General features: G+C 44.5%; 1 protein-coding gene and 2 long non-coding RNA genes across 3 annotated transcripts in view; 2 read left to right on the forward strand and 1 right to left on the reverse strand.

Annotated features, from left to right (window-relative positions):
- BEGAIN (brain enriched guanylate kinase associated) overlaps positions 1-27,125 on the forward strand; it is a 180,397-nt gene that overhangs the window by 31,712 nt on the left and 121,560 nt on the right. The window contains exon 2 of the mRNA XM_080993448.1: positions 3,762-3,790. Coding sequence (XP_080849574.1) covers positions 3,762-3,790 — 29 coding nt within the window. The remainder of the gene's footprint in view (positions 1-3,761; positions 3,791-27,125) is intronic.
- On the reverse strand, positions 9,033-9,520 carry LOC308471813. Its single transcript, XR_013983160.1, has 2 exons — positions 9,368-9,520; positions 9,033-9,197 (listed from the first exon to the last, which is right to left on the reverse strand). It is a non-coding gene; the product is annotated as an uncharacterized lncRNA (long non-coding RNA).
- LOC308471808 lies at positions 9,530-10,965 on the forward strand. The gene is made up of 2 exons (XR_013983159.1): positions 9,530-9,702; positions 10,799-10,965. It is a non-coding gene; the product is annotated as an uncharacterized lncRNA (long non-coding RNA).

Raw genomic sequence — 27,125 nt, forward strand, 5'->3', positions numbered from 1 at the left:
GCCACATGAAAACGAATTGAACCTCAGGGACATGCAGGAATCACCAGAAGTGCTCTATTGACTTAAATGGAACATAAGGGATGAGAAGGTCCTTAATTTACTTTGGGCCCAAGTTATTTAGAGCTTTGTGAATTAATCCAAGTAACTTGAACCTGGCCCAGTAGCATAGCTTTCTCTCAACAGCAGAGTAGCAGGGTTCTAGTAACCTGTTCCTGCGAGCAGTTTGGCCATGGCATTCTGCAGCTTCCAGACCATTTGTGAGGGCAGACCCACCTAAAATGCATGACAGTAATCAAGTCTTGAGGTTACCATTGCCTGGACCACTGTAGTCAGGCTGTCGTGGTCCAGCAATTGGCATTCCAGCCAGAACATACCATGACAAATGCAACTCACCAACCATGTATGCCGGTGCAGCAGAAACTTGCGAAATCTCCTGGTCATGTTGCCAGCTTGGTTCTCCTGTTCTGGACAACTGCCTTGAGACCAAGGAGGTACATTCTAGTCAGGTATGACAAGGTGCATACCCATGGAGCTAGCTTAGGAAAAACAAGCCAGATACAAGACTCACTGAGAAGCTACTCATGTTACTTCAGCACCAGCCTGGAACTGACTGATGCCAGGGATGAGGAACCTGTGGCCCTCCAGATCCTGGGATTTGGACTACAACATCTAGAGCTGTGTTTCCCAAACTTGGGTCCCCAGCTGTTTTCGGACTACAACCCCTATCATCCCTAATAACCGCTCCCCACATCAAATGGGGGGTGCCTTTTGTATGGACGCACGCAGTGCTCCTCGTAATACGGGCTGGCTTTGCTCTCCCCAGGATGCATACTTGGAGGTCTCCACCTACCTCACCCAATCGCCCAATCCCACCTGGGGGGTGTTGCCAGGGGATTGGCCAGGTAGGGGGAAAGGACTGCCCTGCCAACAGAACAGAAGGATTATTCAGCTTGGGGGGTCACCTGGGGTTGAGGGGACTCCACCTGTCCATGCAATTAGCAGGACCAGTGGTCAGAGGTGATGGGAATTGTCATCCAAAAACAGCTTGAGACCCAAATTTGGGAAACACTGACCTAGATCACTTCCTCCAGTGTGGTGAAGTGGTTAAGAGCGGTAGACTCGTAATCTGGTGAACCAGGTTCGCTTCTCCGCTCCTCCACATGCAGCTGCTGGGTGACCTTGGGCTAGTCACACTTCTCTGAAGTCTCTCAGCCCCACTCACCTCACAGAGTGTTTGTTGTGGGGGAGGAAGGGAAAGGAGATTGTTAGCCGCTTTGAGACTCCTTCAGGTAGTGATAAAGCGGGATATCAAATCCAAACACCACCACTTCTTCTTCTTCTTCTTCTTCTTCTTCTTCTTCCTCTCCCCATTTTCCAGCAACTGGTATTTAGAAGCATTACTGCCTCTTAATGTGGAGGTAGAGCATAGGTATCGTGGCTGTTAGCCATTGAGAGCTTTATCCTCCATTAATTTCTCTTATCTAATCCTCTCTTAAAGCCACCCAAGTTGCTGTACAGCATTGCCTCCTGTGGGAGCCAGTTCCATACTCTAACTATGTGCTACCCGGATTTGAAGCACATAGTGGAGTGCCATGTCCTAAAGCTCTTCCCCTTCCTCATTGCCCTCTTCCTTTTAGCTCTACACAGCAGCTTAGGAAAGGTGTTTGCTAGTGCAGAGTGGGGCCGTGATTCTGTCTTCTACATTAGTGAAAGGATGAGAATTCAGGGTTGCACTGCATCATCAGCACAGGAGGGTTGTTTTGTGGAGCATAGAAGGACACCCTCCTTCCCCCAGTGCACCAGCCCCATCCATTTTTGGAGGTTCCACTTGCATAGAGTGGACACTGGCGATTATCATTTGGCATTTAGGACTCCCAGGATCGGAACCAGCAGGGGGGCGTTCAGAAAAGTCGTCTCATCTTGTGCGCTGCAATATTGTATGTTAATGAATTGGTGTGGGGGAACCGTTCAATCAATGGGCTCGGTTTGCCTCTCGGTGCATTTTGCAAGGCATTGCCAAGGCAACAATGGACGTGAGGAAAGGACTTCCACATCATGAGATCATAAGTGACTGGGCCAGAGAAAAAACAGGAAGGAAGCGGGGGGGGGGGAGAGAAATGGGGATATGTTGGCAATTGAAGAACACAAACGCCACTGATATTTCAGTGTAGATTTTCATTTTTGCTGTTCTGATCATGCTTCCTTTTTCCTTTTCTTACCTAACCAACATCTGTTGCACAGGCTAAGTACATACCATACATTTAAAGCACACGCCCCGCCAAGAATTCTGGGAACTGTAGTTTCCCCCCCCCCTCACAGAGCTACAATTCCTAGCACCTTTAAACAGCATTTCCCAGTTTGTTTTTTAATTTTTATGTTTGGTAGGGGAGAAATGTGCTTTAGGACTATCTAAAGCAAGAGGCTTTGAAACGACAGGTCTTCTGGGACTAAAAAAAGGATGGGAATATACTTTTGAAATGTCGGGTTCCCAGACTCGCCCTGGCGCTTTCATCCTCTAATTCACAAAAACTGGGATGGAAGGGGGAAAGCAGAAGAGCCCGCCCACCCACTCTAGATGTGTGTGAAGGGCAGGCGGAGCCAAAAGAAGCCTGACAGCTCAAAATATTGGAGATATTTGTGTCGAGGGTGAATAAAATGGTTGCATGCCATACATTGAAAGGGGAAAGAATTCAAAAGAAATGAAACGATGCAGGGATAGATGATAGATAGATAGATAGATAGGAAGGAAGGAAGGAAGGAAGGAAGGAAGGAAGGAAGGACAGACACACTAGTATGGTAAAAGCTGCAACAGAATCCGTCCTCCCCCCGCACCATCCCGGTGGCTTCATCTGGGCAGATCTCAGGAAGCAAAGGGTTAAGCAGGCTCCCAAAGAGTCAAGCGCTGTTGGAGAGGGGTGCCTTCCTTGGCCAGGTCTGGCGGAACAGGGGTTAAAAAAAGGAGTCCGCCTGAAACTTTCCCCCCACCCTCTTGCCGGTGTGGATCAAAGGGACCCCGGCGTGGATCTTAAAGGGCAAGGCGGAATGCGAGAGAGATGAATTAAGACCATGAATTACAGGGTGGGTGGGGGACACACACACAAAAACCCTAACGCGATCCCTGAAACTCTCGCTCGAGCTGCGTGCGCGCGCTCCATCTGCCGAGATCTCGGGGAAACGTGATGAATTAAAAACTCCAAGGTGGTGTGGGGGTTTTTTGGGGGGAGGGCGAGGGAGGAGAGAAACTGGAGATCGTGGCAGCGTCTATGTGCCACGTTGGTGCGCGCCTGCCTGCCTGCCTCCCTCCCTCGGCTCCTGTTGGACGGGGCCACCCCTCGATTTCAACTTTCTCTCCTGCGGAACCCGCTCGGCACAGTAACCTGTTACTGGTTCTCCTTCCACCTTCCTCCTCCTCCTCTGCCTTCTTCGCCTGGGCGCTACAAACTGAGTCATTCCGTGTTGCCCATGTCTCCTGGGGAGCTCGCCAGCCTTTCTGCAGCGTGTTCGCTGCTGCTGCTGCTGCTGCCTCCGCCGCTGCTGCTGCGTTCTTCGGGAGTTCACCAGTCAACGTGCACCCCTGCTGCTCCCATGCAGATCTGGGGTCCGGGTCTGGCCGGGGCTCGGTAGACGGGAGCCGGCCGCAGCAGCCAGCCAAGCCTGCCAGCCAGCCTTTTTGGATAGCCTGAACTATGCATAAATCTGCCGAGTGAACGCTGCTGCTCCCTTTCCATTCACTTGCACCTTGTTTGTTTGATTTCTTGTAGGCCTCTGCGGCAGAGATGGAGAAAATAAGGTAAGTCAACCAGTTTGGGGGTCTCCCCTTCTTCTTCTTTCTTTCTTTTCTTCTTTCTTTCTTTCTTTCTTCTTCCCCTCCCCTCCCTTCCCACCCGCCCTCCTGCACTGCTCGTTATAAGGCAGGCGATCTGCTGGGTCTTATATTGATTGAAGACCATTCATTTCTTTATTTGGGGTGCTTTGGCTATCTGGAAGTAGATTCGGTTGCCTGGTTTTGAAAATCTCAGGGGTCTGCAGGAAACTGGGGTGGTGGGTGGTTGTTGAGAGCCTTTTGCAAAGATGTCTATTTCAGAAGGAGCCTCTGTCTGCACAATGCCATGTTTCCATTGCCAGATAAAATAGGAGGCGATACAGTCGATTAAACAAACGCAGTAGCCACCACTTGGGTCTATTGTCAGAGCATGCTTCCTCTGCTCAGTGAGAACAAGCCAGATCAAATAATTCACAGGGAAAGAAGAGGAAGAGAGAGCTGTCAGTTGAGGGGCTGGGTGGGAATCAACTTTGCATCAAAGCATCCAATTGCCTGTTGTTTGTTTCAGTGTAAATGGTGTAATATTGGTGTTTGGTTTTTTTGTTTTACGTTTATTTTCTAGCTGGGGTTTTGTTTTGAGTCATTTCTTCTGTGTTCAAAATGTTGTCTGCCTGTAGAAGTTTCTTCTCAGCATTAACCCCCTGCTTTCAATCAAAGGGGAGATGGCATTTGGAAAATGTGCAAGTTTCCGAGCTCGTGTTTTGAGTGTTGCTTGGGAGGTTTCGTTTCTGTATGTCGTTGCAAGGCAGAAAGAAAGAAAGAAAGAAAGAAAGAAAGAAAGAAAGAAAGAGCCATAGATTTCTTATTGAACCAATTACGACTTGTTTTTGTACAGCGCACAATTAAGTGTGAATGATCTTGTCCACACTTGGAAATAAGCTTCAATGAAGTCCATGGGACTTTCTTCAAAGTAAATATGCATAGGATTTGGATTGTATGCAATACAGTGGGATTTGGAGCCATGTTACATCCTCCCTGTGTTTTGACAAGGTTTATATTACCATCCAAATGTTTTCTGAGTCAGGGATGGAGAACCTGTGGCTCTCCAACTATTGTTGGACTATGGTACCTATCATTCCTGGCCATTCGCAGTGCTGGCTGGGGCTGATGGGATTTGGAGTCCAACAGGTTCTCCATTTCTGTTTAAAGATCTGGGGTTTATCAAGCATCTTTCCTACAGTTTCCAGTGAGCCATTGCCATCGGTAGAACCAACAGAATACAGCTTTCAAACTCATTGGTGTCAAAAGGGCAGCCACAAAGTTATTAAAAAGTGTCAGAAAGTTGCAAAGCTCTGTGGATTCTGATGAAAAGGTAGACGAACACAAACGGGGAAAAGAGGAAAACTGAATGGGTTCCTTTAGCTGGATCTTAGCTAGGGGAAATGCAGGCAGGATTAGTATTCACGAAGCCACTGCTTCTGAACACACCCTTGACACTGGTAGCTTTCTTTCATTTCTCATTCATTACTGCTTGGCCTCATGGCCATCAGGGACTAGCCTGGAGGTTCGTTATGGTTCATTAGTGGTCTACAAATACATGGTGATGGGAAGCGTCTGTGTAGTCCAAAAGTATTTACTTTCCTTCCTGTGAAGAGCTTTGCTACTGCTTTGAGCGAAGGGTCCTCCTCTGTGTCCTCCGTTGATTTAAGGCAACCTGTGGCCCTTCAGCTCCAACCAGCATGGCCAATGGTTGAGGATGATGGGAGCTGTAGTCCAACAACATCTGGGTGGCACCATTTTGGGGAAGGATTGCATTATCCACCCGTCATTGTGCATGTTGCCTTCTAGTTATCAAATTCCACCAGTCAGGGCACGAACAACACTGAATCAAATCCCACGTCTAGGATATTGCCTCTAGGCATGCCTAACTGCGGAAGATGCTACACTTCCTTTCAGTATTTCCATACCATACAGAACAGGGTTGGATAACCTGCAACCTGCTATGTTGTTGGATTCCAACTCCCACCAGCCCCAGCCAGCATGACCAATGCTCAGGGATGATGGGAGTCAGTGGTCTGGCAATATTCGGAGCTCCCTTGAGTGAAGAGGTTGAAGGAATGGGAAGAGATGGGCTGGCCAGGTCTTTTCAAGCGAAGGGAAATATTGTCAACAGAATTATGCTCCAGTCCTCATTATTCAGCCAGAAAAGCCACCGAATTGTGAATTCAATGTAAGTTAATTCTTGCTTCTGCCACAGCTCAATGATTTTGTCATGCAACTCCCCCCCCCCCCCCAAGACTCTGTTGGGCATTAGCTCAAGAAGGGCCCAAATTTTCAGAGCTGTACATTTTTCTGCAATCACATACCATAAGATATGATCACTGATCTGTCCCTTTTGCAAATGGGAAAGTGGGGTTGAAAGAAAATGCGTTTCCCCCAAACAAAGCAATAACCTCATAACAGAAGGTATTCTGGGGCAAAGCAGCGCCACAGAAAGCTAAGCAGGCTTCGTAGCCCCAGAACTTCAAACACTGATTTCAGGAGCAGCCAACACAGATTCCAAGCCCCAGCCAACATAGCCAATAGCAATGAATGCTGGGAGTTGTAGTCCAACCATGACTAGAGAGCACCTTGTTGGCTACTGCTGCTTTAACTAGTCAAAGGTACCTCTTTTTCTGTTCAACTGACTGGTTCTACATTTTCATTTATTTAGGCATCTTCTACTCATCATTAAACTCAATCCTAGAGCAGGACACAACGTGGAAATATATACTATATGATAAAACAATTTTTTAAACAAAAAACAAAAAACCAAACCACAACAGCAATATATCAGGGTTGCATCTTGGCAGCAAGAAGGAGACAATTGCAATCTGTTCTTAAAGTAATAAAGTGGACTGATATACTCCGCATGCATGCCAAAGGCACAGGTCCCCTTTCCTGCAGAAAACAGGCTGTCTGACATCCAGTGCAAATAGCTATACAGTGGTACTTCGGGTTACAGACACTTCAGGTTACAGACTCCGCTAACCCAGAAATAGTACCTTGGGTTAAGAACTTTGCTTCAGGATGAGAAAAGAAATTGTGCAGCAGTGGCACGGCAGCAGCGGGAGGCCCCATTAGCTAAAGTGGTGCTTCAGGTTAAGAACAGTTTCAGGTTAAGAACAGGCCTCCAGAACGAATTAAGTTCTTAACCCGAGGTACCACTGTAGTTTTATGAGGCAATACACTCATAAGTAAATGCAATACACTCCCTAAAAATACGCTTTATTTTTTTCCTTTTGGAGCCATTTCATCTTGAGTGTATGCAAAGGCTGGGCTTTTAAAACCTTGCTGGAGGAGGGGACAGGCTTCTCTGTCTCCTGAAAATCTGAAAGAGCATCCTGCTTCTAGATATGCAACCGGCTCTTTCTTTATTTTTGTCATCTTGGCTTAAAAGGCAGTTTTGTATATAGATACTTGGGTTTCTTTGCCTCTGGTGCTGTCCCAGCACAAGCACAACCTGGAGTTATCACATCTGGGTTGCATGGTGCACTTCTAATATATTGTTTTAAGCAATGCATTTTCATTTATAACACTCACCCACATCATTCTTCATAATCAGGAGGTCCATTTCCACTCGAAGAAGTCCGAGATGAGCTATGAGCCGTGGCTGCACTCAGTGTAGAGGCCAGCCAGGAGACCCAGCAGTGCCTTCATATTCAGGATGCTCTGGCCATGCCACGGCCCATCCACCAGCAGTTAGCCCAGCCTCCCCAGCTGGGGCAGCCAGCCAAGCCCACCAGGCAGGAGGGAGAGGCTACCACCAGGCTACTATCCAGGCTATCCTGTTGGCCTGGATGAGCTTTCAGTGCTCAGGCCACCGCACAAGGAAGGCATGAAGCTAAGGGTGTTTGCAGGTGGAAGCATCCTGAACATGGAGGTGTTGGTTGGCCTCATACTGAGTGCAGCCATGACTCGCCACTCCAGATGGACAGGTTCATCTTGGACTTCCTTCGGTAGAAATGGACCTCCTAATTATCAAGAGTGACATCAGTGAGTTCCTCACGAACGGTGCCTGACTCAGAGTCAACATCCACCTTACCACTGGTGGTGGGCCTGAGAGCCCCACAATCTTCCATATTGATGGGATAGTTCAGTTGGTTGAGCATGAGACTCTTAATCTCAGGGTCACGAGTTTGAGCCACATGTTGGTTGAAAGATTCCTGCATTGCAGGGGATTGGACTTGATTAGTGGTCCCCAATTGATGGTCCTCAGACCCCAGCGGGGTCCACATAACCCACCTAAGGGGACTGTGACACCATTCACATAACAAAAAACTACAATAGAGATAACATTTTCAAAAGTAAGGGGTCCATGGCTTGGCTTTTGAAAAACAGGGGGTCTGCAGTGCTAGCTAATCAGGAACCACAGAACTAGATATGATTCTTGTGGTGCCTTCCAACGATATGATTCTATGATCTCACTAACCCTGCCACAATCTTCCAAACCCTCTCTACTACTCCCTCTCAATGCTATCACCTCAGCCTAACACTTATTTTAATTTACCTGATATACTTACCTACACATTTAACATAATACATGCTGTCGCATACTAGTTTACTGTAATTATGCTGATATTTGCACAATATCATTTACATATACATCACAACATCACAACCACCTGTGTGAATTACATCGTTCTCCTGTAGCTCAGGAGGTTTGCCAAGATGTTGGCCTTCAGAAACTGCAGGACTAAAATTCCAGTCAGCTCAACCAGAGATTGTGGGAGCCAAAATTCAGCAACAACTTCTGGAGGACTCCACGTTGACTGTCCCTCGTATATCTCAGCTACCCACAAAATCATCACAAGTAAAAATTGAGATAATTTCCTCTCGTCATGAGAGAGTTTCAGCGACATCTATACAGATTCCCAGCTTTAAAAGGAAAACAGAGAGAGTGCATGCTGATGTGAGTGGGTTGTTAAGAGTTTATTAACAGGGCTTCATTTAAACTCTACCTCTCCATTTATATTTACTAAAAGGTAGTAAGACTGGAAAGGCTCTCCCACTGTAGAAAACTGAAAGATAGATGATGGACCATGAACTCCAAGACAGATCTTTGTAAAGATGTGGAGATGGGAGAAGCCAGATGGGAACAATAAATAGCAGAGCTCTGATTAATATTCTTTGGTTTCAATGTTGAGGTTTACTGTAGCAGTTTTACAGCACATTCATAAACCTGTCTACTCAGAAGTAAGTCCCATGAATACTGAGATTCATTTTTTCCCCAATCTTCAACATTCACCCTTGTTTCACTTGGCTTCTACTTTCCTTCCTTCTCCTTCCTGGATTAGTTGCAAGAGTGATCCCACTGAATCTGGGGTCTTGCACTGAATGATTTGATTTTGCAAAAACTACGTAGCCAATCAGATGTTGTTATGCCGTGATGTCACTGTGGGAAAGTGAAGGCAATTCAGAGAATAAGATGAACAAACAGTGCAAATGAACGAGCAAGTAGCAAATAGTCTAAAAAGCGAGCAAAGTCCGCAAAAGCCCAAACAGCCTAATCCTAGGTATGTCTATTCAGGAAACTCTAGTAATGTTGAATTTAGTAGGACTCACTCCCAGAGAAATGCGCTTAGGGATGAGTTCAGCCTGAGTCATATGGGCTTGGTTCTTCTAAAGAAGCAAAATGTGTGATCTCAGCACTCGCCCAGTGAAAGGGGCAGGGTTCTATTGTCTGCTTCCATGGCAGCCGGAACAACTGCTGGGTCAGAATTCTTCTTCACATCAAACCTTCTCAGCAAGAAGCAGTGCTTCAATACTGTGATGCAATCCTGTATATCATAATCTCTTTGCTGGAGAGTGGGTCAGGAGAATGATTATATGCCATCAAAGATTCGTCCAGGTAGAAGAACTGAGCAGCACCACAGAGAGGAAGCCTTGATATTTTCTTTGTCCGTACCACATTTTCTTATTCCTTACTGTCTTGGGTATTTTAGTTATTCATAACTATTTCTTTTTTAAAAAAAAAAAGCTTTACATTTTAAATCTGGTTTATGCCACAAACTCAGGGGGATGACGAGCCCCTTGCCATACCAAAATTGTACTTTGTTTCAGTTTAGGATGGACTGAATTCACCAAGTTGGTGCCCTCATTCGGTAGTTTTGGACTCTCAGCTCCCATCAGCCAGTGGCAGCATAACCAGTGGTCAGGGATGATGTCCAGAAGTTCTAATGTCATGGGAGAGGGAGAAAAACTTTTCTCTATCTGCTTTCTCCATGCCATGCATAATTACAAGCACTGCAAGCTTTTGCCATAGGGGAGCCATGATACCCTATTTGATCATGTTGGCTGTGCTTTTCTGATCCTTTTCCAACTCTGCAATATCCTTTTCGAGGCGAGGTCACCAGAGCTGTAGACAATATCCCAAATGCAGTCCCACCATAGATTATGATATTAGCAATTTTAGTTTCACTCTCATTCCTGGTCCATCACTGTCAGTTCAGGCCCTTTGAGTATATATAAGGAATTAAACATTTTTGCCCTGACATGCTTCACTTTACGTTTGTTGGAGTCCAACACCGTCTGGAGGGCATCAGGTTGGCAAAGGCTATTTTAGGCTGTAGATTTCTTGAAGTTGGGACTTACCTTTTGCTTATTATGGGTTGTATTCAACATAACACTAAGGCTACAGTACTGTCATCACAAGGCTTTCTGCTTGCACAATGGAATATTCTCCTCAGCTTTCCCTGTATGCCGCCTAAATCCATTCTGGGGGTTCCCCTCAACCCTCTGGAGCAGATGTGGGAACAGTGTGGGGGCACATGGTGGGAGGAGAGGGGAGGAAGTCTTGTTTTCCTAACACTAATCCTTGTGTGCACACCTATTTCATTGGCTGATGTCCTATGTTACAAATAACAATATCAAGTTCTGTGTGCACTGATGGTACAGTAGAAAGAATAACGTTGACTTAAATGAAGCTTGACGTTTTATGCTGCATCAATTTATTTTTTAAAGTGCTTCCTTCTGTTTTCCTTTGCATTAACACAGGGCTCATCCAAACTTACCTCTGTTCCGTGTTTCCAATTGGTTTCTCCACCACCACCACCACAGCGCATTCCCCAGGAAAACCTGTGTTTGTTTGTTTTTCCAAAAAAAATATTCATTTTATAAGACAAATAAACAACACAAACAGAAAAACAAACAATACAAACAAATTCTTGTCTTGTCCTTATTTTTTCTAAACATTGTTAGGTGGGCTTCCCCAAATCCCCCCTATCTGATTTTCATTTTACCTCATCTTTAGCAGTTACATATATAATAATTTCTAACCATTTTTTTATCACACTTACTTTAACCATAAAAATCTTCACATTTTATTACTTACAGATAATACTATTTTAAAATACACTATCTTCTACTTCTAACCCTACAGCCTATATCCACTTCCAAAGCTATTCTAAGATTTAAATATTAACATATTTTTTCAAATATTCTTTAAACTTCTTCCAGTCTTCTTCCACCGTCTCTTCTCTCTGGTCTCGGAGTCTCCCAGTCAGTTCGGCAAGTTCCATATAGTCCATCATCTTCATCTGCCATTCTTCAGAAAACCAGTGTTTTACCACTGAATCAGAGCAAACAGCAACCAGGTTTTCCATGGAGAAAGCACTGGGGACAAAGAAAACCCATTCGGACACACAGTTTGAAAGCGTGGATCTGTATCTGGAAAGCGCTGCACAAAAGGAAGTCTAGATGAGCCTAGAGACTAGGAGATTCCAAGTAAGGAGAAATTGTCCAAGGCCAAGGTCAGAGGTTAGGGTAAAGAATGGTGGGAATCCAAAACACGTTGGGGGAACCAGGTTGGGGGAACCATGGCTAGGATATGCCATTGTTCTCCCTGCTTCTGGTGGATTTCTGCTGCCAGTCCAAAAGATGGATAAAAATCTAAAGGTGCTGTATAGATAATAGAGATGGATGGTATGATCTATGTGAGTCAACATATCTGAGGCTCTTGGGCATGACTTTCATCATGAAGGAACTGGACTAGACTAATTAAATTTCACATTGGTGCTTCACCCAGAGTACAACTATTAGCTGATCACTTTCCTGGGATATTTGTATCCCAGTAATTAAAGTTACCAGATTAATAAGGCAAAACAGAAGGTGAAATTGCCACAATGGCAAATACATTCCTTATTTCAAACAAGTGATGATTACAGTACTTCCTAGCTTAACCATTCAGCGCTCTGAAAAAATATTATTTAAGGAGCAGAGTCAATAAGGTTGAAGCCAGAACTTCATTATACCCAAGGCGAGATTCTGGAATGTAGGGGAAAGTTTATCCAGAAAAAGCAGGGCAAAACTGCAGGAAAATAAAAGATATATTACAAATCATTCTAGATTCACTGTGTGATGACTTATCTTTAGACATTTAAAAAAATCAGTAAGGGATTTTTGAAGTTACAAGGTGTTAGAATATCACCAATGCATGCTGGAATCAAAGTTCATTTCTTGTGTTTGGTATCTATTGTAGCAGTTGATCAGGTATGCAGGACTGAAGTCAGTCCAGTAGTCCTTGGTACATACTTCATGCAAAACAGGATTGTTTGCTATTAAGAGACACATGATACCATGGGCTTGTTGTATGGTAGAGAAGTATTCCATTTGTCATTCTAAAATAGACATAGAAGTGACTCATCATTGTGTGAAGAATAGGAAGGACAATAGTTTCTCAGCAGAGGTTGAGTAGCACTTATTCGGAAGTGTGTAAAAGGCAGTGTCTTGCCTAAGAATACTTAAATAGATTTGTGACTATATATGATGCAAACATGCTTCAATGGTAAACTTGGGCTCTTGCGGACTCTGCTGCATGAAATAGGATTTTATGATACATTTCTGTTGTTTTATTGGCCCATTTATAGTGGATTGCTTTTATGTACACCACTCAGGCAGGGGTGGCTGGTGTCTGTTGGGATGTGTGGGGCAGAAAGTAGGGAGCCCAAATAGTGAGTGGAGCCAGAGCAAATGATGGATGGAGCCAACCTGTTCTAAATTTGTTCCCATCCTCCTCCCAGATGAGTTCTATAAGGGGCAACATTGAGACAAAGGAGGAGGAGGAAGCAGACACGCAGGGCAGTTCCTTGGATTGATTGAAATTAGAAGGTTGGCAGGTCAGGGGCTGGCAGGAGACAGACTGAGGTTGATGTGGCACAGCCTCATTTGCCCTAATGAACTAGCCTCCATTGAACTTAGAAATTTGAATAATTAAGTGGTATAAAAATGTCTTAAATAAAATAAAAAGATAATACTCTGTCCAGAGACCAATGGTATACATGCTTTATTCAATATATCAGACCATGTACAGCATAAGAGTAAGGTCATTTATTGCACATATAAAAATATTATATTTGTGGATATCATGGGATGTATTCATGCAACTTTTACTCAGAGTAGACCCATGGAAATGAACAGACCTAAGTTAGCCATGGCCAGGAATGGCAATTGAACCGCTGGCAAGCACTTATAGCTGCCTCAAGTACCCGTAATTCCCGAAAATTCTGGCTGTTGGTTAACAGAAAATCTAAAAGATACCCCTTAACAGTTATTCCTGCCCCAATTTGGGAATCCTTTCTAAGGAATTATTTTGCCTTACCAGACCTTAATATTAATACAATCGATGGAGTCTATGAGCAGCTCCCTCTTTGGCCACCCACTGACCCGGAAGAAATCCACGGACTTATTTCTAATCTTAAAATCGGAAAAGCCCCCGGTCCTGATCTAGTCCCGGCAGAAGCTATAAAGCTTCATGCTGACTGGTGGGCGAAAATCTTGGCCGCTACCTTTGATGCCGTAAACAACAGTGGGAAGGTACCAAGAATATGGAAGGATGCGATTATTGTTCCAATTCATAAAAAAGGCTCGACAGATGACCCGGGAAATTACAGGAATATCAGTTTATTGTCATTAATCGGGAAAATATATGCACGGTTCTTGTTAACTAAGCTTACTAAGTGGGCCGAAGAGAACAACCTGATTGGGCCTGAACAGGCTGGTTTTAGACCGAATCAGTCAGCGGTTGATCAGATCTTAGTTTTATACCACCTTGCCCGGAAATACTCCTCCCCAAATAGAGGCCAACTTTGTGCGGCCTTTATTGATTTAAAGGCCGCTTTTGACAGCATCCCCAGAGGATTGCTTTGGGGAAAACTAGCCCGATGGGGAATAGACAAAAGACTTTTGTGGCTAATAACTAAACTGCATGACGGATTGGCCGCTAGGGTGAGAATCTCTCCGGCAGGCGACCTCTCAAACTCAGTAACTATCAATAGAGGTGTTCGCCAAGGATGTATCCTTGCTCCGACCCTTTTCAATCTATTTATAAGTGATATGAGGGCGCCTCTGATAGAGGCTCAAGAAACGATCCACGCCCCCCGTCTTGCCCAATATCGTTGCCCCCTTCTACTCTACGCAGACGACGCAGTGATCCTATCCTTTTCAAGAGTCGGCCTTAGGAGGGCATTAAAAATTTTCGATGTTTACTGTAAATCAAATTTTCTTACAATTAACCATGTTAAGTCCAAAGTTCTAATTTTCACCAAGAGTCGAAAAACCTATAATTGGAGAATAGACGGAAAAGCTATTGACCAAGTCTTTAAATTTCAGTACTTGGGAGTCTTCCTCCAACACAACATGGGCTGGAAGGTCCATGTTGCATATGTATTAAACAGAGCTAAAGCCCTTTCCTATGCGCTATTGCGTTTTTTCCTTTCAGATGGGGCTTTCCATATTCCATCAGTGTTAAAAGTTTTCAAGGCAAAGGTGATTGCAACAATAGCATATGCGGTCCCATTATGGGGGTCCTTTGCTAATCTAACCCAGTTGGAGGTAATCCAAAACCAGCTTTTAAGAAGGTTGTTAAAATTACCCAGGTGTGTAAGCAATACTGCTATACGACTGGAACTAAATGTTACATCTCTAGAAACCACATTATGGAAATGCATCCTCTGTTACTGGTTGGCTTTATGGCATAAACTTCCAAATCTCCACCTGATACAATGCCTCTGGAGAGATGACTTCCCTAGCCCCTGGGCAAAAATAATACATGGGAAACTTGTGTCCCTAGGACTATCTCCATCCGAACTATTAAAATTGGATTTAACTTCGGCCAAAAGAATTATAACTCACAAATTAGAGGAAATGGATTTACAATTTAATATTGCGACAGGTGGAGGCACCTGTTTGCCGATAAACCTTGGCTTAACTCCACCAACGAAACTTCCATCTTACTTAGCTACCTTATCTGTGGTGACGCACAGGTATGCCTTTATAATGGCTAGATTCAATGTTTTCCCATCAAACATGTTGGGTAACAGACTCTCCAACGGACAGATCTCACTCCTCTGTGACTGTAAAAGCGGATCTATAGAATCGTTATATCATATAATCTTCTGTTGTCCATTACATTCGGCTTCACGGTCCAAGTTTCTGGCCCCATATTTATCGAGAATTGCTGACAGTCCTCAGGAAGCCCAAATAATATACTTATTAAACGACGAAGATACAAGTAGATCCCTTGCAATCGCTAGATACCTGATTAATGTTTTATTTCAAAAGAGGAGAAATGGATCACTGTATGTTTCTGACAGCTTAGCTAAACTTAAGAACCATCAATAAGTGCCAGAACTAAGACGTATACCCCCCAAAATCTGATGGATCGGAATTGCGGTTTACATAGAGGGAGCTTATTGTGTATAGTGTTTACTTAACTAAAGTAAAATTGGTTTTATAAGGGTGTTTTAACTTGGAACTGTTTAAATTGTATTGTTTATGGATAAATTCTGATGTATTGTTTTTGATATGGGCCAATGGCCGTAATAAATCTAAATCTGAAGCCATGGCCATTAATTTCAATGAGTCTACTCCAAGTGAAAGTTATTTGAATACAAACGCAAAAAAATATTTTTGTACACAGGGGTACAGGCATACTTATAGAAAAATGAAGTTAATGGATTACTGTTACATTTTGCATGATTTTCCACCAACAGAAATTATTTTGCAATCTACCACCAAAGCTTTTTGTATCTCTTGGTTTATTTTTTAAAATAAAACATGCACACCGCTGTCCATATTAGATTGGAATGCTAGCTTCAGTATTGACCACATGATATATATTTAAGTTCTATCAGCCCTTGGAGCTTGAACCAAATACAAGACTTCATAAATGTTTATAGCACACTTGAATCTGAAATTCAAGTTGTTATTTTCTTCTGTCTTTGATATCTCTTTCCTACCAATAACTGAATCGTTGGCTTCATCCTTTCCCAACCTGGTGTCCTTCAGGTACTTTGAACTACAACTTCCACCAGCCCCAGCCAGCATGGACCCAATGACCAAGGCTGATGAGAACTGGAGTCCCAAAGATATACCTCTGGTAATTAGGCAGATTTTGCACCAGAGTCTTGGTTCTGCCAGAAATCATAGTCTTTTTCCCCTGGCTCCATCAACAACCTTGGTACCTCCCAGGTGCTATAATTTTTCATCTCAAGGGTTGGCAACCCTACCTGTAGATTGTTCAAGCCCTTCTCTGAAGTAGGACATTCATTATGGTTCAATGTCTGCACTCAGTTTGGCAACCTTCCTAGAAATTCCCAGTCCTGAAACACTTTTAAACCAAAAGCAGACTCTGATAAGTCTTGAGTTTGGTCCAAAATGGATCTTTGGGAGGCTAAACCCCCAAATCTACCACGGTTGGCTTTCAGGCTGGGAACCTGCAGGAGTGCTGCCAACAGCTGCACGGCAGGCTAGTTTGCAGTAGTTCAGGACCCTGGACAGATCCCTGTAGAACACACAAGGCATTCCTAGCAATTGCTGTCGCTGCAGCAATTCCCTGGAAGCCACTGTGAACTCAAACAGTCCTGCAGCCAAGGGATTGCCCCCCTCGCTCTGATGGAAGCCAACCGCAAGATGTCTATGACAAAAGCATCTCTCACTAAATATAAACAAACTGAAAAACAATCTGAATTGAAAGTGGAGACAATAGATGTATACCTTTTCCTGTTTGTTTTGTAACACTAAAAACACTTTAATAAAAACATTTTTTTTTTAAAAAAAAAAAAAGTCATGCACTGTTTCTGGGCAGCATCTTCAGGGAAAGTAGATACTGGCAGTGCTAGCTTTTGGAACTTCCAAAAGCAATCTCCCATACAATTGGTATTTGCAAGGTTCTCTGAAGGTGTGGCTTCTGCCCCCAGCCTTCTCAATTGTGATACGTCTCTGAGTTCCACATTTGTGGGAAATTGATCTTTTATTGTGGCAGCCCACATACTTTGAAACTCCCTGCCTTTTGACATCAGACAGCTCCTTGTACTCTTTTCAGCACCAGCTACAAACATTTTTCTTCCGGCAAACCTACCTAGATATGTAGAATATTGGCATGTGTTTTAATCAGGTTTTTAATTATTTTTAATGTTTAAAATCAGTTGTTTACAATTGTCTTTATTGATAATTTCATCATTTCACTTACTTGTAAACAGCTTTGAGGGTTTTTTAAGCAAACCACAAGATATATAAACGTTATGAAATTAATAAAAGAAAAAAATGATTTTATATGGTCTCAAAAGCATATTTAAAATGCATGTTTGTTATGTTTTAAAGCCAATAATTGTGTTGCAAAATTCAGAGAGAAGAAAAATCAGCACATTAGTCCAGGAGGCAGGGATCAGGTCAGCTCATACTGGGATTATAAAAAAAAAGCAAAATTCTTTAAGCAAATGACATCACAGGGGTCTGCTGAGCTCCCTCATTTTGAAAACTGGGATTCTTCTCATTTTCATTTGCTTTTGTCCAATGGTGTTAGAGGAGAAAGAACGAATGAAATCAGCAGTGTGTGGGCGAAACTCAGAAACTGGTGTAAGAAGATTCTACGAACAGACACAGAGGCATGTACATCTCTGTGCAGCAATTCTGCTTGTTGGTGGAAGAAGTGTGCAGACCTCCTGTGTCACACCTGATCCTTTTGAACTGCAGCCCTAACGATAACTTTGGTGGGGAGAGAATTGGGAAATCCTCAGAAATTAGCCACGAGTACAGGGGAAACTGCTTGTTGAAAAGCCAGTGTGCTGTTTTCCTCCCCAGCTGCCAGAATACCTGCTGAAGCAGACTGTGCCTAATTATTAGAGACTTGCCAGGCTGCGGAGTTGTGTTCACAAGACTGTGTGTGCATTCTCGGAGCTTGGGAGTGAGGCTAAACTAATCACAAACTTTTTCTTTTTTAAAAAGGATCTGCATTTATGTAGGTTGGCTGTATATGTTTGCATTGACGATGCTTTATAATAAATAAATAAATAAATAAATAAATAAATAAATAACACCCACCCACCCCACTAATTACAGCTGACTCGAAAGCGTACAGCCCCAAACCGTGTCTACAAACAAGTGCAACAAAACCCAAAAACATAGTCCTTTGAGTGCAATGAAAGTACAGTCTGAGGCATACATTATGTTTTACTCTAACAAGGCCCTTAACTGCTGAAGTGAGAAGGCAGCTGGGTTTTTCCTGCCTTGTTCCCTATACATATTTATTCCTGGAAATGTTCTTGCTCACTTTGATCTGCAACAACGCTTTAGATAGCTGCGTTAAAATCAAGCCTATCCACCCAAGTGAGTATGGCCCACAAAGGAATGGATGAACATCCTATTCTTTGATGCCTGTCTGGGACTTAAAATATGGAAAGGGGGGGGGGGAGAGAAGCTTCTCAAGCATCTATTGAACCATGCCTGTTCCACCCTCCAAAACCCTGCCCAAAGTATAACAAATGCAAGAACTTCTAGGCCTCTAAATATTTAATGTTCAGATCTGCAATAACAGACCATTTTTAAAAAGCAGAATGCAGCCATACAGATGGATAATTCAGAGGTACAGACACTTTGCTTTCCTAGCCAAGTCAGACGAGGCATTTACAATAAATAAAAACCAGCTGCAATTTAATTACCTAGTGCTCCTACAAAACAAAGCTGGATGGGGGGGAGAGAGATGGTCAGCCTGTAAGGGCTTCAGCATTACATTATGCATTGGCACGGAATGCTGGCACTGTTAACTAGTGTGATATTTAACTTTTGGTTTAGCCATCATGGGTAAAGTTCTGTTATGGTGCCAAATGATGGGAGTTGGGGGGGGGGGTTCGCGGAGGGAATCTGCAGCACAGCCTGATCTGCTCTTGTACTTCTAACAGCCTCTCAATTTGCAGAAGTCAGCAAGTGAAAACTCCTCACAGCCTGAAGATAAATATTATCACTTGCTTACATCTGGGAACCTTTGGCTTGAAGGGGAGAGTACAAATTCAATAGATAATACTAGAAATATTGAATGTGTAGCTGTGTGTCATGATAGAATCACAGAGTTAGGGAGACCAAAAGACGAGCTTCAGCAAGTCCTTCCAGCAGGCAGAACTATCTGCCTTAACCCACCCCCACTTAGACTTACAGTGCACCAGTTTCTAGACTATGTCCCAGGACCTCTTCCGAGTCAGCCTGCTCCTATGTGAAGTTTTACAAAGGCACATTTAGGGCAGCGTAACTGGCTCCCCCTCACAGGGTGCTGAGCCGAGGGGGCACCTTCCAATACAATACAATACAATACAATACAATACAATACAATACAATACAATACAATACAATAATCTTTATTGTCACTGTCCCATACAGAACAACGAAATTGAAAAATCTACATAAGCCATTCAAAAACCAACAAGCCTCCTATCCCAACCTGGTTAGCCCCCTAAAAACTCTGATACCCCATTTTTAAATACAATATAGACTCCTTAGGTAAAGGTAAAGGGACCCCTGACCATTAGGTCCAGTCGTGACAGACTCTGGGGTTGTGGTGCTCATCTCGCTTTATCGGCTGAGGGAGCCGGCGTACAGCTTCCGGGTCATGTGGCCAGCATGACTAAGCTGCTTCTGGCGAACCAGAGCAGCGCACGGAAACGCCGTTTACCTTCCCACCGGAGTGGTACCTATTTATCTACTTGCACTTTGACGTGCTTTTGAACTGCTAAGTTGGCTGGAGCTGGGACCGAGCAAAAGGAGCTCACCCCGTCACGGGGATTCGAACCACCAACCTTCCGATTGGCAAGCCCATGAGGCTCAGTGGTTTAGACCACAGCGCCACCCACGTCCCTTCTAGAGACTTCTTACACTGCATTTAAAACCAAAATCACATTTGGATAGAAACTGTTTCTCAGGCGGCTAGTCCTAGTCTTTATGACCCTGTACCTTCTTCCAGAAGGCAGAAGCTGAAAGAGATCATTTCCGGGGTGTGCACTACCCTGCACTATCTCTGCAGCTTTCTTATGACACCTGGAAGCATAGATTTGATCCAAGGTGGGAAGAGTGCACCCAGTTATTCTCTCCGCAGTCTTTACAACCCTGGACAGCATTGTTTTTTCCCTGACTGTGCAGCTCCCAAACCACACACACAGACCATAAGTCTGCCTCCTTCTCAAGGCCTAGTAAGCGCTTGCTTTGGGAAGGCAGCATGAGGGATCTGGCAGGATCCTAGAGTCCTCCCGCCTCTTCCCAAAACTTAGTTAATGCGTGCCCAGATTTGGGAAGAAGGGAGGGCCAGAGCCAGAGCCCTTACATCTCCTTCCCAAAGCCCAGCACCTCCCTTAGCCGGCTTTGGGAAGGCGGCATGAGGGTGGACGACATCAAATTTGGTCTCGCACAAGGTGCCATATTGCCCTGGGTTTTAATGCAATCCCAAATGACCATTTCTTTTCCCACCCCCTTGCTATGCAGACTGCTTTGCTCCTTGCGCAACTGATCATTCGGAGCCACTAGACCAGCTCAGCCAATTGGTGTCATAGGTTTTTACTGCCAAATGTCTTGCACAAGGAGGATGGATGTAAGAATCATTAACCTTTGCACAAGTATAATGTAGATCAGAACAATAACATTAAGCACCGGCAGGAAATACTAAACCTATGTAAGTGCCAGTTGGTGACAGCTGCCACTGAAGCGAGCAAGGGCCAGCTATTTGGAAAGTCACCTTAACTGGTAAAGCAAGTGTGTGCTTCGAGACTCACTCTCTCTTCGTAGAGAGTTGTCTTGTGTTGCAGGAAGGCTTTCAATGGCAGTAAACCTCTGAATCACAAGTTCAGAAGGTGCAGCTGCACTCAGGTCTTGCTTGTGGGCTTCTGGTCGGCCACTGTGAGAGCAGGATGCTGGTCCAGATAGGCTGTTGGTCAAATCCAGCAAACTCTTTATGTTCTTGAGAAGTCACTGCATTACAATGCAGGCAGCAGCAGGTTTAGAGTTTCTGGGGCAGAGGTGAGGAACCTGTGACCCTCCAGATGTTGTTGGATTCCAGCTCCCATCAGCCACATCAAGCCTGGCCAAGAATGATGCGTATTGCAGTCTAGCTGCACCTGGGAGGCCCACAGATTGCCCAGTCCTAACCTAGGGCTTTTGAGCCTGACATGGCCTCCAAAGCTCCAGTGAATCCTTGCTTATCCCCTGAAGTCAAGCTCCCCTGAGGGCAGCTAAATTGGTGGAGAGACCGCAATTAAATCAGGACGTCACCTAATTAAGTCAGGACTGGCTCCTCATTGAGCAGGGAAGTGATAAAGTATCCTCTGGTGAGTCCACTTCTATGTCAGTTACTTCTGGTAAACTTACCTGCTGGTGGCAGTTTCCGCAATGCTCCCATAGGCACCAAATGGTGGCCATTTTTAATTTCCCACAATGCCTCAGCTGTCTAAGATTGCTGTGTGCTGGAACCAGACCTGAATTGCATCATCTAAGTATACCAATGCCTTGAAGTATCTGGGTGACTCAACAATACTCCAGTGAAATGTGTGTGAGAGAGATGGGGTGGAATATCCTAGAACCAGAAATAACCCACCACAACATTTTCTTTGTTTGTTGGGTCCACATGCCCCCCCCCCCTTATATCTATTGTTTTATTTTTGTCAGCAACCCATGTTAAGAAATACAGCCTCGGAACAGTCTTCTGTTTCCCTCCAATCAATATCACTTTTATTACCGTAGGTTTCTGCTGCCTCTGATAGCTTGTTAAGTTAAACCCCACTCCATGCTCAACTTCAGAGACCTGAGCTGCAATCCATAAGCCATTCTGTGTGCATGCGAGCCCTGCTCATTGCAGCAGGCCATGTTACCATCAAAGTGCTTTGAAGACTAACAAGTGAAGACAATTACGTTTTCTCCAGACCAGAATTTGAAAGCGTTTCCCTTAGCTGTCAAAACACAAAGTGAAAGTTTATCTCACACACGTATCTCGTTGCCTTTGAAATTAGGTTTTTCTCTTTCCTTTTTCTTTTCTGCTTTCCACCTCAAATGGATAAGTTTGAAAGACCTGTTTGGTGCAACCCCAGAACCACCTTACTGGGAAGCAAGCCTTGTTGAACCCAATGGGAATTGCTTCTAGGTAGACATGCATAGCATTGAATAGCATATCACTTTTTTTCTTTTTTGCATTTCTGAAGTCCATAATTTCATTTCCATCATTGGCTAGAATATACAAAACTAACTAAATGTTGGCTTTCTTCTACTTTCTGTCATATATTGTTACTAAAAAATAATAATAGCACATTCCAGACTAAAAAGAATAAGTCTTCTTAGGTTCATTTTTGAAATTGAAATTCACTGGGCCTCTTTAAATTTTCTCAGGAGGCGATTTCATGCCACAGCATGTACAAGTTCACAGGCTCAGCCTCTGGCACCTATAGTTTTCTTATGGTATATAAACAGAGTGGGATGTGCTCTCCCGATGCTGTCAAACTCCGGTTCCCATCAGCCCCAGTCAGTACGGCCAGTAGCCAAGGATGATGGATGTTGTAGTCCAACAACACCTGAAGGATACTATGTGGGTGAACCCTGGACGATGTGTTGATAGTTTGAGTTATACAGCTCCTAGGAAGTTAGGAGAAAGGGGAGGTATGAATGTGCTCCATGAATCTTTGGTATTTGCAGGCCAGGGACATATTTATCAACTTCTTGTTAGCAGCTTTATTATTATTATTTACAAGATCCACAAACATTTCCACATGACTCGTATTGCTTCCATCAATCTAGCCACTCTAAGACTATTTGTACCTGCCAAGTTATCACTTAAGACCAGGCATAGGCAAAGTCGGCCCTCCAAATGTTTTGGGACTACAACTCCCATGATCCCTAGCTAACGGGACCAGTGGTCAGGGATGATGGGAACTGTAGTCCCAAAACATCTGGAGGGCCGACTTTGCCTATGCCTGGCTTAGACTGAGCCACCTGCTGTATCAGGGAAACCAGTTTTGCCAGCATTAAGTGGGACTTTGCCACTTGCCTCCATAGAGCAGGAGAATGCAAAGGTTAAAGACAATGCTCTCATACCAGTAATAGGAAACAGAGCCTCCCTGGGCGATTGCCACTTACTGCTCAAGCAGCTTTATTTCGTCAGCACAACTACTTTATTTGTATGCCACCTTTTGCCTAAAAAGTGACATACGGCAACGAGAATTGTAGAGTTGGAAGCGACCCTGAGGATCATCTAGTTCAACTTGCTGCAAAGCAGGAATGTGTGTCTGAAATTGAACCTATGACCTTGGCGTTATCAGCACCACGCTTTAACCAACTGAGCTAACTGCCTTGGATGAAATACAGTGGTACCTCGGGTTACATACGCTTCAGGTTACAGACTCCGCTAACCCAGAAATAGTACCTCGGGTTAAGAACTTTGCTTCAGGATGAGAACAGAAATCATGCTCCAGCAGAGCGGCAGCAGCAGGAGGCCCCATTAGCTAAAGTAGTGCTTCAGGTTAAGAACAGTTTCAGGTTAAGAACGGACCTCCGGAACGAATTAAGTACTTAACCCGAGGTACCACTGTATATCATAACTGTAAAAACTAACAGCTGCAAGAATCATTTCATAATAACGGCAATAACGAAACAGCAACATATGGTAAATACAACAGCATGCAAAAATAATAATAATAAATACTCAGTATTATAAACGTAGCAACATTACACCTCTTGGCAACAGTAAAAAGAACAAGTCTGAACAGTTTCATTTTGTTCCAGCCACTGTGACTATGTCTGTTACAAATTGGGAAAGGACCAAGGCCACATTTTACACTATCCATTTAAAGCACCGATGACAACGCTTTAAACAGTCCTGCCTTTCCCCAAAGATCTTTGGGAGCTGTAGTTTGTCCAGCATGGTGAGAGTTGGAAGGAGACCCCCCTAGACTCCTCACAGAGCTACAATTCTCAGGGCTCCCTTGGAAGAGAGGTTGATTGTTGGACTACTCTGAGCAGGGCCGAATTTAGGTTTGATGAGGCCCTAAGCTACTGGAGCTAATGGGCCCTTCATATGTCCAGCTGTCCTTTGTCAATAACAAATTTTCGCTGTTTTTTGTGTTGAATATATGCTACAGTGGTGCCCCGCAAGACGAATGCCTCGCAAGACGGAAAACCCGCTAGACGAAAGGGTTTTCCGTTTTTGAGTTGCTTTGCAGGACGAATTTCCCTATGGGCTTGCTTCGCAAGACGAAAATGTCTTGCGAGTCTTGAGATTTTTTTCCGCTCCCCCCCCCTTTATCTAAGCCGCTAAGCCTTTAATAGCCTTTTAGCAGCTAAGCCGCTAAGCCAATAAGCCTTTAATAGCCGCTAAACCGCTAATAGCGCTAATCCGTTAAGCCGTTAATAGGGTTGCTTCGCAAGACGAAAAAACCGCTAGACAAAGACACTTGCGGAATGGATTAATTTCGTCTTGCGAGGCACCACTGTATATGGAAATGAGCAAACCAGTGATATTTTAGGGAGCTGGCTAGCAGGTGAGGCCCATTACTTACATCATAGGAGCCTACACAACACACAACATTGCTGCTGTATGTAGGTTTTATTTTGTTTTTTACCTTATATTTTGGAAATGTACAAAAGGTGCAGGGACTGCATACCTTTGAGTATCCCCGGGGGGGGGGGAGCAAAAGATTCCTGCATTGCAGTGGGTTGGACTAGATGACCCTCACGGTCCCTTCCAACTCTACAAATCTATAATTAACCCCCAGCCTTTTATGTGGGACTCTTTAGCCATATTAATTTCCCTGAGTCCCAGGTCGGCATAACCATGTAGCATTCTAGGTCAGGGGGAAAATATTCACAATTTCATTTAACATCATAGTGCTTAATCATCAAAACTTCTAAGTGCTTTACATAAAATATGCATTAAAATTACTGGGGGGTGGGAATCAATGTTAAAAACAGGTTAGCCTGCTTCCACCCCCCAAAAAAAAATCCAACAGTTTTAAAACATACATTATAAAGTAAAATTGCAGATTAAAATACTCATCAATTTTATGTATCTGGGTAAAAAGGTAAAGGGGCCCCTGACCATTAGGTCCAGTCGTGGCCGCCTCTGGGGTTGCGGCGCTCATCTCACTTTATTGGCCAAGGGAGCCGGCGTACAGCTTCCGGATCATGTGGCCGGCCATTTACCTTCCTGCTGGAGCGGTACCTATTTATCTACTTGCACTTTGACTTGCTTTCAAACTGCTAGGTTGGCAGGAGCAGGGACCGAGCAATGGGAGCTCACCCCGTCATGGGGATTCGAACCACCAACCTTCTGATCGGCAAGTCCTAGGCTCTGTGGTTTAACCCACAGCGCCACCCGCAGGCTTGCTTAAACAAGCAAACAAAAAGCTTTGAGCAGGTACAGTGAAGGTGAGTGCCTGATATCAATAGGCAGGGAGTTCCAAAGTCTAGCTGCCACTGCCCTGAAAGATTGATTTCTTGCAGATGCCAAATGCATATTACGCGGCACTTGCAACAGAGCCGGTAACAATGTACAGACTCCAGGGAGCAGCTTCTTCCTTGCGCTGCTCCCTTTCCAAGCCTGCCTTCTCTGTTTACTGAAGCAGAGTGCCACTTCACTCCTGCTAATTGGCTCCGAGTGTATTGGCACAGCCCTACGTCCTTTTTTCACAAGTCTTGCCCATTCACACTCTCTCCCCACCCACCCTATCCTCTTTCCCTTTTTTTTGAATTGTGCATCTTTGGGGGAAAAGATGAGTACTTCCATTCTTAGAGCTTCCCAATTTGGAAGCCGAAATTAGAGCGTATGCATATAAAAATAATCTCTCGGGAAGAAAATAGCTCCGCAATTACTCGAAGCCTGCAAATTGTGCTGACAAGCCACAATTAAAAGGCCACTGCAAGGACGGGCGGCAAACGCAATTACTCACTTAACCCTATGGATAGGGGCTTGCGGTCTCTTTTTCTGGGAGCAACCATTTCAATGCCCAGGGGGGTGAAATCTTTTTCAGCACTCCCATCATAGGCAACGGGGGGGGGGGGGGGTGCATGCTGGTAGTTGGCTGAGCCAAAGGCAAAAGTGGGGCAGAGTGACTGATATGCCTCCTCCCTTTCTGAAGTAGGCTACATTCCAGCCATACAAAAAACCCAGGGGTTCCTGCCTACAGAGACATGCCACTCTCCATTCAGGCAAGCGAGAAGCATGATCACAGTTCAAGGACATTTTACGGAGGAAAAGGCATCCAATGGAGGCATGGAGCAAGGCTATTGAGAAGGTGACTTATGGAGGGGGTTGTGGCCATCACACAGGGTCCCCGGACATTTCACCGTCTATTGACCCCTGTGCCACCACTTTATTTCTCGCTGCCACCGTCCAGGCCCTACCTGGTACAATACTGAGTCCAGTCAGGGTTAAATTGGAACGTAAACTTCTGTTTATTTATTGCAGTTTAACAAGCGTGTGGTTTCACAAACGGTATCGGTCCATTACAATCATGGGGTGCCTATCCAGACCTATAACTTCCGCTACCTGCTCTCACTCACTAAACCACCTCTCAGATATTTACTTGTCTTGCTAGCCCCTAACTGTTCCTGACTCAGCTTATTTCGCTACACTAACTCAACCTACCCCACAGACTCTATCCCAATTCACTCCCACTCCAACCAACCACCCAACTCCCAATGAACTCCTCCTTCGCCCCTCCCAGAGCTGGTTTTATAGTCCCTCTGACTCCACCCCCCTGGGTTCTGATTGGGTAACTTGTTTAACTATTTCACTTCCAGCACTCTCATATGTTAACGTCACAGGGGTGTCATCTAAGTAGAGTCTGACCAAGATGGGCCTGGAGAGTTGCATTTGTTCCTTAGGTTCTGCACCCTTGCTCTAATAGGATCTACACAGGAACATCACATGGCAGGACAGAGTCTCAAAGGTGTGCTCTCCCAAGCCCACATTCCCAGCATGGTCACACTCCTGTGTCAGCGACTACACTGGCTTGGTCATGTCCACAGAACGGAAGATGGCAGGATCCCCAAAGACGTGGTCTACAGGGAGAACAGGCCCATTGGC

This window comes from Podarcis pityusensis (assembly GCF_964106645.2).
Source record: "Podarcis pityusensis genome assembly, chromosome: 1".
Lineage (NCBI taxonomy): Eukaryota > Metazoa > Chordata > Lepidosauria > Squamata > Lacertidae > Podarcis > Podarcis pityusensis.